Genomic DNA, 13,779 nt, shown 5'->3' with positions numbered 1-13,779 from the left:
CTTTTGGTTATCAGTATGTATGTCACTGGAATCATTTCCTAGGTTTCCTATTTTCTCAATCAGGTCCTTGGTTTCTTTAAACCTAAAAGCTGAATTTGGCTAATAGTTAAGTCAACTTTTATGTTGTAGAACTGCTAGAGTTGATGTGCCTTCCTCGGTATCAGCTACAGGCCAATATAAGGAAACTCAGCCTAATATTTCCCCTTAACTGGCAGGGAATTCTAACGTTTCCGGCCCACTGTTACATCCCTGATCAAGAGGCTCAGATGCTAGAGAAGACCAGGAACTTGTTTAAATGTCTTTAACAGCCGAGACAGAAAAACAAGGAATAGAGGAACAGAGAGACCAGAGGGTAAGGCCAGAGACAGGCCAGACATTTCGCGACAGTTAGAGATAACCCAAGGCTGAAGCCACCTCAGGGCACCCCAAAAGCCCCAGAGAGAAAGCGCCAAGAGAAAAGAGCCTACTCTGGATATACAAGCCCAGAACACTGGATTCCTAATCCTCCCAAACAGCCGTGACCCCTACACAGACCGAAGGGCACTACGTGAGAGAGTACCCCTTGTTCTGAGGGAGCAAGGACAGACTCCCTCCCCCAAAATGGGCTTCATCACTGTTGGGTCTGAAGTTCCCAGTGGCTCCCAAGCTATTCTCATCACTGGGGGGGTGACCCTGACGTGACAGGTAAGCCTATTAATTTCCTAGTTGATATAGAAGGCATTCATTCTGTCTCAACCCCTCACCCTGGATCTGTATCGTCTGAAAACTGCTTTGGTTGTAAAGATAAAGACAGACCCGGATCTGGGCTCATTTTACTCAGCATATTTCTTATCATTGGTCTATGTACCTTAAGAAAATGTAAAATGAACAAATTAAAGTTAAAAAAGACTCTAGAACTATTTAAGTGAGGAACTAGACCTCATAGCATGCAGCTGGCCAGCTTGCTTCCAGGCCATAGCTACAGCTGCCCTCCTAGTTCCCAGAGCCACCAAGCTCACCATGGGGCAAGACTTAACCATTTTTGCCCCACACCACATTCAAGGGCCTTTAGATGCTAATAAGAGTCACAGGCTCACTGATAGCTGCCTCCTTGGACATCAGGCCCTCTTATAAAAGGTCTCTAATCCAAATACGGACCCGCTCCACCCTTAATCCTGCCAATTGCCTCCCAGAGATGGAGGAAGAATTGACTGCCAATAAATTTTAATACAGACCTATGCTGCCGCCAGAACATTTTTACAACAAACACCCCTAGACAACCCAGATTGGCGCTCCTCACTGATGAGAGTTCTTTGATACAAAATAACGTGCAGAAACCTAAATAGTCAAAGAGCTCACTCAATGACAAAATCCCTAAATGCCATCTCACAGTCTATCCAAGCTATGAGACAATAGTTAGGATAGGTCAGAGAAACAGTTCTCAAACAGAGGTGGCATGGATTATCTACTTCTCAAACACAATCAAGGGTGTAAAAAGTTTAAAGGGTTATGCTGTTTCAATCTGTCTGATAATTCACAGTTTATTAAAGAATAAGTTCAACAAAGTTCATGATCTACTTTCCAATATTAAACTAAACACAAGATTCTTCAGCTTAGATATTTTCTTCCTCGCTTCTCAGTTTAACAGGACTTAAGGAAACTTTTCTCATTTCTCTTTCATTCATTATTATCGATATTACCTCATGCTGTTGCCTACGATGCTTCTCAGCTTACAGACTACCCACTGGCCTACAAGACAACATCCTCACCTGGACTTGTTCATCTACCGGGGACCCTTAGATAGGCCTCTGGACAAGCCCTAACTGCCGGTCTTTCTGCCATGCCCCGGGTCAGCCTGAAGCAGCCAGCGCAGTCCTGGCCTCTACTCCCTATCAGCAGTTAGGGTTTCCTCTTCAGAGGGGGGTTGAGACAGGTTAGCTAGCCTATCTTGTCGCTAGGCAGACAGAGAGGCCCTGGTGGAACAAACAAAGCAGCCATATTCTGAAACTCCGGGTTTTGACATCACTCCTTGCTGCACGACAAAAGCAACAACACCTTGAAATTAATCATAAACGTCCTTTTGTCCTGACAAACGGAGCCAATCTGATAGATAAGTGTGGGTTATTTTGCGAATTCCTTCAGGATGGGCAAGCAGAACAAACCTGGTAGACAAATTTCATTAGAAGGTGCCAGTTCCCTTCCTCAAGCAGGCAAGGGAAGGTATAAAAGTAAGAGCTTTTGCCTCAGTCATGGGGCACCCCTATCGGGGACCCCCTCCCGCTCGGGTGCTCTGACCCTTTCCTTTCATTATACTATCCTGTTTGTAAAACTCTGCCTCTCCTGGGTCCGTGTTTCCATTCTGCAGTCTCATGAGACAGGATCCCGGCGCTCACTCACTCACAAGTGTCCTACATCATTTGGGGACTCACAGAGACATATTCCTCCTTTATCTCTTTGTCATTTAGGGGATTTGGTAAGACATTTCCCAGACCCAGATCACAGTTTCACCCTTCTGGGCTAGGAGAGATAGAGGTGTTTTTTTGGTTTGTTTTTTTGTTTTTCAATCATAGGGATATATACTCTTATGCTTGCAGAATAAGTAAACATTTTCTTTCTCTGCTTCTTATTCCACAGACATGAGCCAAACACAAGAGCTCCAGCTTCATCATCAATAGTTCCCCTCGAAAAAAGTGTGATAAAGGAAAAGCAGGTCCTGTACTATGGATTTTAGTTCATCACCATTGACAGTCTGCCTTCTAGAACAAAATTAATTTTTAATAAAAAATGTAAATATTTAAGGTATACGACTCGATGGATGGGTATAGTCAGGCTCCGCTGAGCCCTCTTCTCAACTAGGCCTCAATCTTGGCCTATGAAAACTTCAACATTCAGCACAAAGAATTTCATCCAATCCCTACATTAAGAGACTTGAATAAACACTAGAACAGTTTCTATGAGCTCAAGACCATGTCCTGGGATGATGACCCCCAGCCTCCTTAAAATACCTGCCTGAGAATGTTCAACACTGCCAAAAGAATTTACTGTTTGTTCCAGCCAAAAGCTGACTAGAGGTCCCTGAACTCCTTTTTCTTAGAGCATTTACTTTAGAAAACTTGTGATTGTAAATCCTTTCTCTGTCCCTACGAGATGTATCTTCTATAATACTGTCGCCAGCAATCCACCACTAGCTATAAAGGAAAAGAAAGGAGAGCCTCAAGTCTTTTTGTGCCTTGAGGAGTCTCTGAAAGGCTGACCCTGATCCTTTTCTTAGAGCTTGCTGGACCACTTAGAAACCCAGAATCCTGTTGCCCAGAATCCTGCTGTCACTGCTGCCTAGAGAAACAGCAATGTCATAAGGTAAAAGTTCAGGTACCAGCTGGGGGTCAAAGCTTTAGGAGAGTATGGAGAGTTAAGAAGCAACATCTTAGGTCAGACCGGATGGGTCATCACAGCACCCAAATTCACAAGATAACATCGTGCCAAGGTCCTACGGAAAAAGCGTACTCTGATACTACAAAGGTAGGGGCATCTTCTGACTTCTTTTTAACTAGCTAGGAGGGTGCCTTAATAGTGAGGTAAACTCACAGAAGCTGCTAAGACAGCCTCTAGCTTTCTATTTTATTACTTTTATTGGGGTATCCAGAAAGGACTTTGATTAACATTTCTTTGTTTCCACATAAATCCAAACTGTCTTGCCACATAACTCTGAATCTCTAGTGGGAAACCCAAAGAGAAATAAGCTAAGGTGTGAAAATTCATACTGTTTTTGTTCTTTAGTTTTAGATGCACAAAACAAAGTAATAGTTAGACGTTTATCATTTATATCCCTCACACTGTGTGAATCCCCCTCCCCCCATCCACCATCCCTCTGATATCGCACACAGCCAATACATTTCCACTGTCTCTATTCCTAAGGCTATACTCTGCTTCCTGTAAGTATATACATCTACATATACATACATATATAGACTTGTAGTTCACATTTATTATTGTTAATTTGGGGAATGTAATCAATAATGTTGTAAAGATTTTGTATGGTATGCAATGGACACTTGTCTCGTTAGGGAGACCACCTCAGGGAAGATGTAGATGCCTGATCACAGCACTGTATACCTGAAGCTGAACAATAAATTAATACTGTTTTGTTCACACAGGCTGTTGGTAATCCTGTATGTGAAAAATACAGACCTCCACCAGACTGGTAACTAATATGATTAGATTGTTTTGGAAGTTTCAACGGGTTCTTCGCTGGACAAAATGTGAAAGAAAAATGTGTACCCTACTAAAAAGAACAGAAAAAAGGTTGTTATACACCAGACAGCCTGATGTCCTTTTGATGTGAAGGCTTACGGAGTTTGCCAACCTGCCACACCTTTGCAGCGCTGGCTACAGTTTCGGGCATTGTGACACAACAAACTCTGATGTCATACCCCAGGGTCATAAGCAGGAGGGAAAAGCCTTGGCCCCTCAGTCTCTGCCCAGCTGCCGACGGGGGTGGAAGCCAGCTGCGGGTGCCCAAGAACTTGGCACTGCCCAAATCCATCTAACGGGGCACAACTCCCTTCTGGGTGGCACATTTTCAGCCAAAAGTCAACTATAACTTTGTGATTAAGGTAATGATTTTATCAATTTTTTTTTTTTTACAGTTCTTTGAGGGCTATTTATTCACACTACTGGTATTGACTTTAGTGTTTTCCAGTGGTCCCATGTGATAACTGTTACAGCTATTTACTTAATTTCACTTTCTTTGACGTAATGAGAAAGACTGGTTGAATTGGGTTTAGCCAAAATTCAGTTAAACGGGGTGAGGTGAGCTTGATTCTTTACCCCAGAGCGGGTAAAGAAAGTGGAGACAGGTAAGATTTAGTTAGTGGAGTTGGGTGGGTATAAATCACCACATTTCATTTTGACAGTCTCTAGACCTCCTTTTAAATTTGCTTCTCAGCATGTGGTTTTTCCTGATTCGTATTCTCAAGTCAATATGATAGTCCCATGGTTCCACACTTGGTGTGGGGAGTCTAACTTAAAGGAAACTACAGACTATGCTAAAAGATAATGATCCTGATCATCAAGTTCGAGCTTTTCAGAGGGTCCTTTCCTCATTGCTCACCCCACCTAGTCTCAACCGCTGTGAAACACAGAGATGGCTTTCAGGAAGCCCTCCAGAGATTCTTATCCAAACAGAGCCACTTTCTAAAAACCATAGAAACCAGCTATTCAGATTACTTTCTCTTTCCAGATGTCTGAAAATATTGACTGGTTACACAGCCACACAGATGTGTGCAAGGTGGATTTCTATAGCCCGAAAGTACAGAAAGAACAGGACCGTAAAGTGGTAAGATACACAATGACTCCTACTACGGGGTAGAAAGGATTGGCCCATGAATACAGATATCCTGGAACCCGGGATAGACTAAAGGAGAGTGATAGTGTCATTTCTCCAAGCAACCAAGATCAATACATTTTGTGAGGAACAGCATGTAATGTGTCACTCAGGGACAAATCAAGGGAAGGGCAGCATGAGGAGTGATGTCAAATAGCCAGGGAGGGGGAAGGTGGGCAGAGCCTCAGGGGAGGGAGGAGTGGTGGTTGCCTAGTTACCAGTCTCTATTACCTATTGATGTCATAATAATATCACCTAGCTACAGGTTAGTTGCCCTGAAGTAGGACTCCTCCAGGAGGGCAAATTTTCCGAACTATGAGAGATATGCACAGAATTCATATGTTTTAAATCATGTTCAAGTACCACTCATATTATTATTTCTTTAATTTGTGTTTCGGCAGTGTTTTTCAAATTGTCTCACATTTAAAAATTATCATCACCGTAAACAATATTACTCATAATATCACAGGTTTGATGTTCTAGTATGAACTTTTCCCAAAAAACAATATAAAAATGCACCTATTAAACACAGTAATGGTTATCCAGCTACCACTTAAAGTTTTTATAGCATCATCAATAGTAAATATACCACATTTGGATAACACTAGTGAGTAGAAATTGCTCTAAACTGGGAGCCAGGGAAATCGAGTTCTAATACAGCTCCACCTTTGAGTGTGTGTCAGTTGCGCAAGTCACCTCTCTTCTGAGTTTTCTCAATCAATGCGGATATTGTATTCTGGGTCTCTCTGACAGGTAGGTTTTCTCATCCAGGAAATCAGGAATGCTAAGATTCTGTCTGCCTAATAAGACTTATTGCGTACTCACTGTGTACAGGTACTCTACTAAAAGCTTTACATGCACTATCTCAATGAATCCTCACAAGAACCCTATACGGTAGGTGCTATTCTCATCTCCCAGAAGATAAACTACAGTCTTTTCTCTAGAATTTTTCTAATTTTCATCCTCCTAATTTGATGCAGATATGTTTTATTGATGTGTCCACCCTGAATGTGGAAGGGAAAGATTCCGAGGTATGTATTTTCTGCTCCCCTCAGAGTTGGAATGGGAGGGAAACTGCTGAGAGGGTCATCAGTGACAGCATAATGAAAGGAAAAGGCTGTGGCAGAGGGTGGAAAGGTGGAGGGGTCTCAGGTGGATCGCTATTATTCTTGTGAGCCCAGGATCCCTGGTTGAGAATTTACTGGCATTCTTGAGACCAAATCTCATTTTAGAAGCCACTTAAGTTGCTGGTAGGGCTGAAAGGATTAAAGCATGGAAGACAGCATGCCAGAACAGTGAACAAAACTGACCAAAAGGTCAATGATTAATGGACTATGATTCCTAAAACGGATGGCTTTGTGACTACCTCACGGGGGAAGAATGTAGTAATTTGTGGAGAGGAAAATATCTTGTTCTCTAAAGACTGGCTAGCATTACAAGCCTACTTCTTTTTCAACAGGAAAAGAGATAATAAGTGACATGACATTCATGCTTTGAAGTGGTAGCAGGGTGAGGGGCCAGCTTGGTGAAGTTTCAAAAAGCAACTATTCCTAAGAATCTCATCTCTTAATTTGTAGGATGCTGGTTCAAGAGGTAACGTCATCCTGGAGAAGCTGAAAGAAAAGGAAATTATTTTGATCAAGGATACCGAGAAGCAAGACAGCTCTAAGGTATACTTATCCTCTGAGTCAGTCTTTTCTAATTCCCAGAGCCTAGTGCTGATTCTGAGAACACTGTTTTAGAGACAGTAATTGTACTATCAGTCAGGCCCATTAATTTGCATAGCATTGTAGCCATTGTAGAGAACACAGTCTGAAGTTCGGAGTAAACCCAGGTACCTAACACTAATCACAGGAGTTCAGAATGCCCTTTTCTGCTTTCAGGTACGTATTCCAAAGAGTATCTTGCTATCTTTATTCTAACAAAGACATGGACTTATAAGCAAGACCCTTTGCGGTGCTTTTTGTTGCCTTGTAATGGTCTTGTGTGCTCTAAATTGCCCAGCATTCAACAAGAAAGAACAAGGATATGGAACAGAGAGAATACATAACAACCAAGAACAGAAGTTCTTGGTCTCACCCTGTTGTCTAAGAGATTACCCAGGCTGTTCTGTAGCATAAAGTTACAAGCAATTAGACTTGCACAGCACTGTCACATACAGAATCCTTTTGTTTTTATGTAAATATTCTAAATTATATTTGTTAAGCTCCTGATTTGGGGTGGGCATTAGAGCACATGACAAGTCACCTTCACAGTCCGATAAGCCTGGCGTGGCTGGTGTTGGAACAGGATATTTGGTTTTAGCACAAAGGAGTCAAATATTTCTTATTCTGTGTCCCTATGCTCATGCTATAACCAGAAACAACCTTTGTGGCCCCAGACACCTTTGGAGTGATGAGAGTGGACCCAAAGGAAGGAAAAACCAATTCCAAAATATTCTTCAAAGAGTTTTGGGTTCACATGGGGGGGCGTGGAGGGGAGTGGGGTTCAACTCTATTTTGGAGTCTTAAGAAAGGGATAAATCACACCTGATGTTTATTTTTAAAAGAGCAGTCCATATTTCCTACACACAAGGTAGATCTCCATCATTCTAACTTAAACCCATTTGCACAACGTTGACTTTATCATGATGTCACTTTTCCAGGTGTTCAGTGAAAAGAGAGGAGATGAAGCAATGGAAAGGGTAGAGGGCAATGGTACTTAGCACTGAGCAGATTTGTACAATACATATACATGTATCCAGACATGGTCATATATACAGTATCTACACATAAATTTACACAAAACAACACACATCAATATGTGCATTTCTATACATTAACAAAAAATGATTTATGCAATGACACACACATGTCTGGCTACACGTGATACTAGCAAATACACACAAGCATTGACATAACATATATATATATATATATATATATATATATATATATATATATATATTCATAAAGAATGACTTACACACAGATACAAAGGTATACAGAACCAATGCACTGTCATGCCCGCATGTGGCACATAAACATCCATGTACACATCCATGCACACCACGCATAAACATGCACACATGTTAACACACACAAGCATTGATCAAAACAGTGACTGTACAGATTCTGGTATAGGCACACACACTTATGAATCTACTTCATCGGATACACACACTACAAATTAAGCAAAGTGACACATATTCACTAACACACGTTTGTGTGCATCGATACACACATTGACACAGATACAACGACATCCCCACTGGTGTATTCACACACATACTGAAATACTCAGAATATGTACAACACTGACACACATTCTCAAGCATTGACATAGCACATCAATATAACTAACTGATACCCAGTTTATTGACATATACAGTCATTATATGATCATCTATTAACACATATTCCCATTGTAACATACATTTATTAATATATTATACATTAATATATATATTAACGAGTATGTATGTTAATATATATAATGTTTTATGTTAATACGTGAAATAATGTTTTATAAATACATTTATAGCTGCATGATAGATGCTATTAGATTTATATCATAAACATATATTCAGATCATTCAAATTGACACTTGCTTATTTACATTTCAGAGACAGACTGACATACACACTCATATTTTTACATTCACAAATGTAGAAAATATACACATTAACATGGACATGTTGGTCTATACAGTAGATATAACAAGTATTAATGATGTTAACACATTATTATACATGCTTACACATAGTTACATATGTGCACTGACATACAAGTACACACACACAAACACTGGCACATTTTCACACACCAACAATACAGGCTGACATTCTCACATCTACTGAGATGTTCACACTCATGAATTTTTATACTGTTATACATACACATACCTAACAGACACATCCATATACTTTGGATACATATGGAGATAAACACACATACTCCAATGAAATTACAAAAATATTGATAACACTTGCATACAGTTCAGTGTACAAATGTCTATACTCCGAGCTTTTGTGGCTACCACTTGTGCTTGAATGTGTATTAATGGATATAATTGTCTGCTATGTTTTCATGTAAATTCTAAAGGCCAAATCCTTAATCTGTGCAGTTTAGAAAGCTATACATTCTAAATAAAATAAGGAAAAGAACTCTTAGGTGTTCTTCTTTTTTTAGATGGAGGGATCTGTATGCCTTTTCAAACAAACTCCCTCTGATCCTCTAAGTGCTCTCAATTGCCTTCTCGATCTCCAGAGGTATGCCTTGGGTTTCCAACATGTACTGAGTCCCACAGCTTCTACCTGTAAATATAAAGTAGGAGAAACAGAGGGCAAACATCACAAATCAGCCTCTGGAAACTGCTGCAATGTCTATGCCAATCAACTGAACATGGATTACATGGCCAGTGGACCTCAACGCCAACATCTAGAAATGACAGCACCACAAAACAACAACAATAACCAGAGTACTTCCCTCTATCAGGCAAAATCTCCTAATACTCAGAGGACAGAAATCTCCCCTGAGGGAGAACGTTTTATAGATGGCCTTTCCTCCTCTATCAACCAACTGTCTTCTTTGGTATTGAAGATGGTCCGTAAGGAAATCAAGAAATTAGAAGATGGAAGCAAATGCTTTCATCATTTAATGTATCCACCCTCTGCAGACAAAGGGAAAAACAGCCCCCGAAATGCTGTAAGCAATTCTGCTTCTGAAATGACCCATGACGGCGTGGAAATGACCTCTGCAGAAATGCGGGGCACTGAAGAGGACTGCAAGGAAGGTGGCCAGAAAACGTTTCTGCATAGTGAATTAATCCACAAGAACAAGAGAGTAGACAGACAGATGTGCCAAAGAGATAGCAAAGAATTTCCAGATTCTATCACCAAAGGACTCATGGTTTATGCAAATCAGGTAGCATCTGACATGATGCTTTCTGTTATGAAGACCTTGAAAGTGCATACCTCTGAAAAACCACTTCCTGCCTGTGTGGTCCTGAAGAAGGTGCTGTTAAAACACACCAAGGATATTGTGTCCGATTTGATTGACTCCTGTCTGAGTAATCTACATAATATCACTGGAGTCCTGATGACTGACCCTGACTTTGTCTCAGCTGTCAAGAGGAATTTGTTCAACCACGGAAAACAAAATGCTGCAGATATCATGGAGGCCATGCTGAAGCGCCTGGTCACTGCTCTTCTTGGTGAGAAGAGGGAGAGTAAATCACAGAGTCTGTCATACGCATCTTTGAAAGCGGAGTCCCATGATCCCAAGTGCAAGAACAAAAGTCTCGAATTCTCCAATGTGAAAGCTGAGATGAAACAAGAGGACAAAAACAAAATAAAACCTGATAAATGCAAGTCATTGAGTAATGCTGAAAAAGTTGGTGAACACATCCTCAAGGAGAGCCTGACCACGTGGAACCAAACACAGAGAAACCAAGGCAAGATCGCTGGCAAAGCATGCGCCAATAAGGAAGATAAGAGAGAAAAGATCAGCCCTTCCACAGACTCGTTGGCAAAGGACTTGATTGCCTCTGCCCTTATGTTGATCCAGTACCACCTGACCAAGCAGAACAAGGACAAAGAAGCATTTGAAGAAGACTATCCCACTTCTACCATGAACTTCATGACTCAGAGTGCACAATATGAAAAGAGTGGGTGTGGCCAAAGTGCCAAGGCACTTTCAGTGAAACACCTAGAATCTCATGGAGCTTCTGGGCCATCTACCTCGCTAAGGGAGACTCAACAGGCAGATTCTCAGAAGTTAGATATGTCAAACATCATTTTATCACTGATTCAGAAACTGCTTAACGGGAACTCCTTCAACTGTGATGAGCTATCTGAAGGTGAGAACAAACATTCTGAGCCCAGGTCAAAAAAAGCAACTTCCATGTCCAAGAGAGGGGAAGAACAATGCCATGAGAATCAAGAAGTTGACTTTATCAGTGGGCTGAAGCAAATGAGCAGGCAATTTATCGATCTACTGGTAGAATCTGTGATGAAGCTGTGCCTTATCGTGGCTGAGTATAACAACAATGAGGAAACCCTTCCCGATTTGAAAGAACAAACAGCCTTGGCAAACAACCCGAATTACCAGGCTGCTGGCCCCAGATGCAGTCATAATGGTTCAATGTCACAGAACGATCACTACCCTCCTGGTCTGGAAGTCATTGTCAGTAATCAATGCTCAACAAGTAAGTTGCAGAAGCAGCTCCAAGCTGTCCTACAGTGGATTGCAGCCTCCCAATTTAACGTGCCTATGCTCTATTTCATGGGAGATGATGATGGACAACTGGAGAAGGTAAGCAATGACAGGCACAAGAAGAAAGAGGGTTGGAATGGGCAGGGGCAGGGAGGCAGCATTGTACTTAAAGCTCAAGCGTGGGCCAATTTTTTTTCAAGTTTGCTCTTCACCATGTGCCTTATGAATTACTTTCACTTCATAAAAAGACACAAAAGTGGCGAACCATTAACTAAGTTGTGCTCTGGACACTTCAAAGTCTGCACATTTCAGCCAAGAGAAGGAGAGTAAAATTAGTTCTGTTTTATCATGATCCTTTGGTAAAACTATTTGGTAAACACTGGGGAGAAATTTTTAAGTCTTATATTTTGAGCTTGAAGGGCCCTCCAAGGACTGGGGAGAGAATAAAAGAAAAAGGGAGTTCCTCCCCAAACTCACAGATTCTACAAGTGCCACGGGAGTTTTTTTGTTTTTTTTTGCCCTAGGCATTTAACTTGCCACATCCTCATCCTGGCCCTGCTCTTCAGTCCCATGAAGACTAATATTCATACACATGTGAGTTCTCTCTGTCTGTCTATCTGTCTCTCTGTCTCTCTGTCTCTCTGTCTCTCTCTGTCTCTCTCTCTCTCTGTCTCTCTCTCTCTCTCTCACACACACACACACACACACATTTCCTGAATTTGATGGATTCCAGAGAAATAAAACACTGAACGAAATTATTTTCAGTCCAGTACCTGAGTCCAGCTGATCCTCCCTACTTCCAATCTCATACTATTTTTAGGGAGGTTGGGGAATGGCACCCCCTAACCTTGACCTAGCAATCAGCACAAACTAATTGAAGGACTCAGCTCCTGGTGAAAGTATTTAGTGAACACAATTGATTCCAGAGTTTGTTTTTTGAAGCTGAAAAGAAAGTACCTTTGTCATTCTTATCAATGTCATTAGAGGAGAGTCAAGGAAAAACAAAAGTCAGTCCTGGATTTGTGGCATTTTTACTCTAACCCTAGAATCAAGCATGGAAAGGTGGGTTGGTGGGTAGTTTACTTTATCCATCTGGAGCTCTTCTCCAAAAGCCCCACATGACTCAAACTCTTTCTGCTCTCTCCACAGCTTCCTGAAGTTTCAGCTAAGGCAGCAGAGAAGGGGTACAGTGTAGGAGACCTCCTTCAAGAGGTCATTAAGTTTGCTAAGGAACGACAACTGGATGAAGCCGTGGGCAACGTGGCTAAAAAACAACTGCTAGATTGGCTGCTTGCTAACCTGTGACCTAACAACACCTTTAACACCTCTCCAGTTACTCCCCCACCCCTAGTAGCATTCCATCCCAGCTGGGCACCCCCTCCATTAGGCCATTGAACAACATGCTACACGGCTGTATTTCCCAATACATCTGAACAGTTGGACTGTGTAAATAAAGGGTGTCCAATAAGTTGAAAATCAACATAAAAACATCGTCATTGTTTTCTTGATCACTGTGGGGACAGAGCCCCAGAGAGCAGTTTCTAGGCTCTCGGCCTCCCGTGGAAAGGTGCTGGCTCGGGTAGTAGATGGCTGTCAGCTGTAGCTAGTTGGCCGTCAGCTGTAATCATTGAGCCATTGGCCACTGATATCACCGCCACAGCTGTGCTGGGGAGGGGAGTTGAGGAAAGTGGTCGGCTAGTTGGCAGAAAAGCTGACAGCAGGTCGCACGTGCTATGAATCCAGCCGCCAGTGAGACTATAGTGATATGACTCCCCTACCTATGGCTCTGTGGGTGTTCCTTTTTGGCCTCATTGTGTCCTGTGTTCTTATGTGGGGAGCGGGACTACAGACCCTGCATGACACCCTGCATGACACATGGTGCAGCGAGCAGGGTACGGTGCCGGCCAAAGCTCTCCCAAGTGCGGTAGAGCAGTTTGTGCGTATGAGCACTCAGTCTCAGGAAGACCAGGAGGAGCAGCTGCCATAGAGCTGGACCCTCGTGGAGGGGTAGGAGGACGTGGACAGTTCTCCAAGTAACATAGGCCAGAGAAAGCGAAGGTTGTTGTGGCCCTGTGGGCTGGGAAGTGCTTGCTGAAGCCCTCACCCCTAAGTTGGGGAGGACATGGAGCCCTTGCCATGCCCAGAGGGCACACATTGTGATGCTAACGCGCAGCCCTGGTGAATGACTGTGCACTATGGAGAATGGGCTCCATCCCTAATTTA

At 42.2% G+C, this 13,779-nt stretch overlaps 1 protein-coding gene across 1 annotated transcript; it reads left to right on the top strand.

The window, feature by feature from the left end:
• Positions 1-5,218: 5,218 nt before the first annotated feature.
• On the top strand, positions 5,219-12,861 carry LOC308494878 (A-kinase anchor protein 4-like; the record flags this gene model as incomplete). Its single annotated transcript, XM_081042851.1, has 5 exons — positions 5,219-5,314; positions 6,343-6,393; positions 6,940-7,032; positions 9,532-11,655; positions 12,706-12,861. The coding sequence occupies 5 exons, from the start codon at positions 5,219-5,221 to the stop codon at positions 12,859-12,861; spliced, it is 2,520 nt and encodes an 839-aa protein (XP_080898977.1).
• Between the last annotated feature and the right edge of the window lie 918 nt (positions 12,862-13,779).

This window comes from Rhinolophus hipposideros, assembly GCF_964194185.1.
Source record: "Rhinolophus hipposideros genome assembly, chromosome: X".
Taxonomy (NCBI): Eukaryota; Metazoa; Chordata; class Mammalia; order Chiroptera; family Rhinolophidae; genus Rhinolophus; species Rhinolophus hipposideros.
This window is presented reverse-complemented; position numbering and strand designations above follow the sequence as displayed.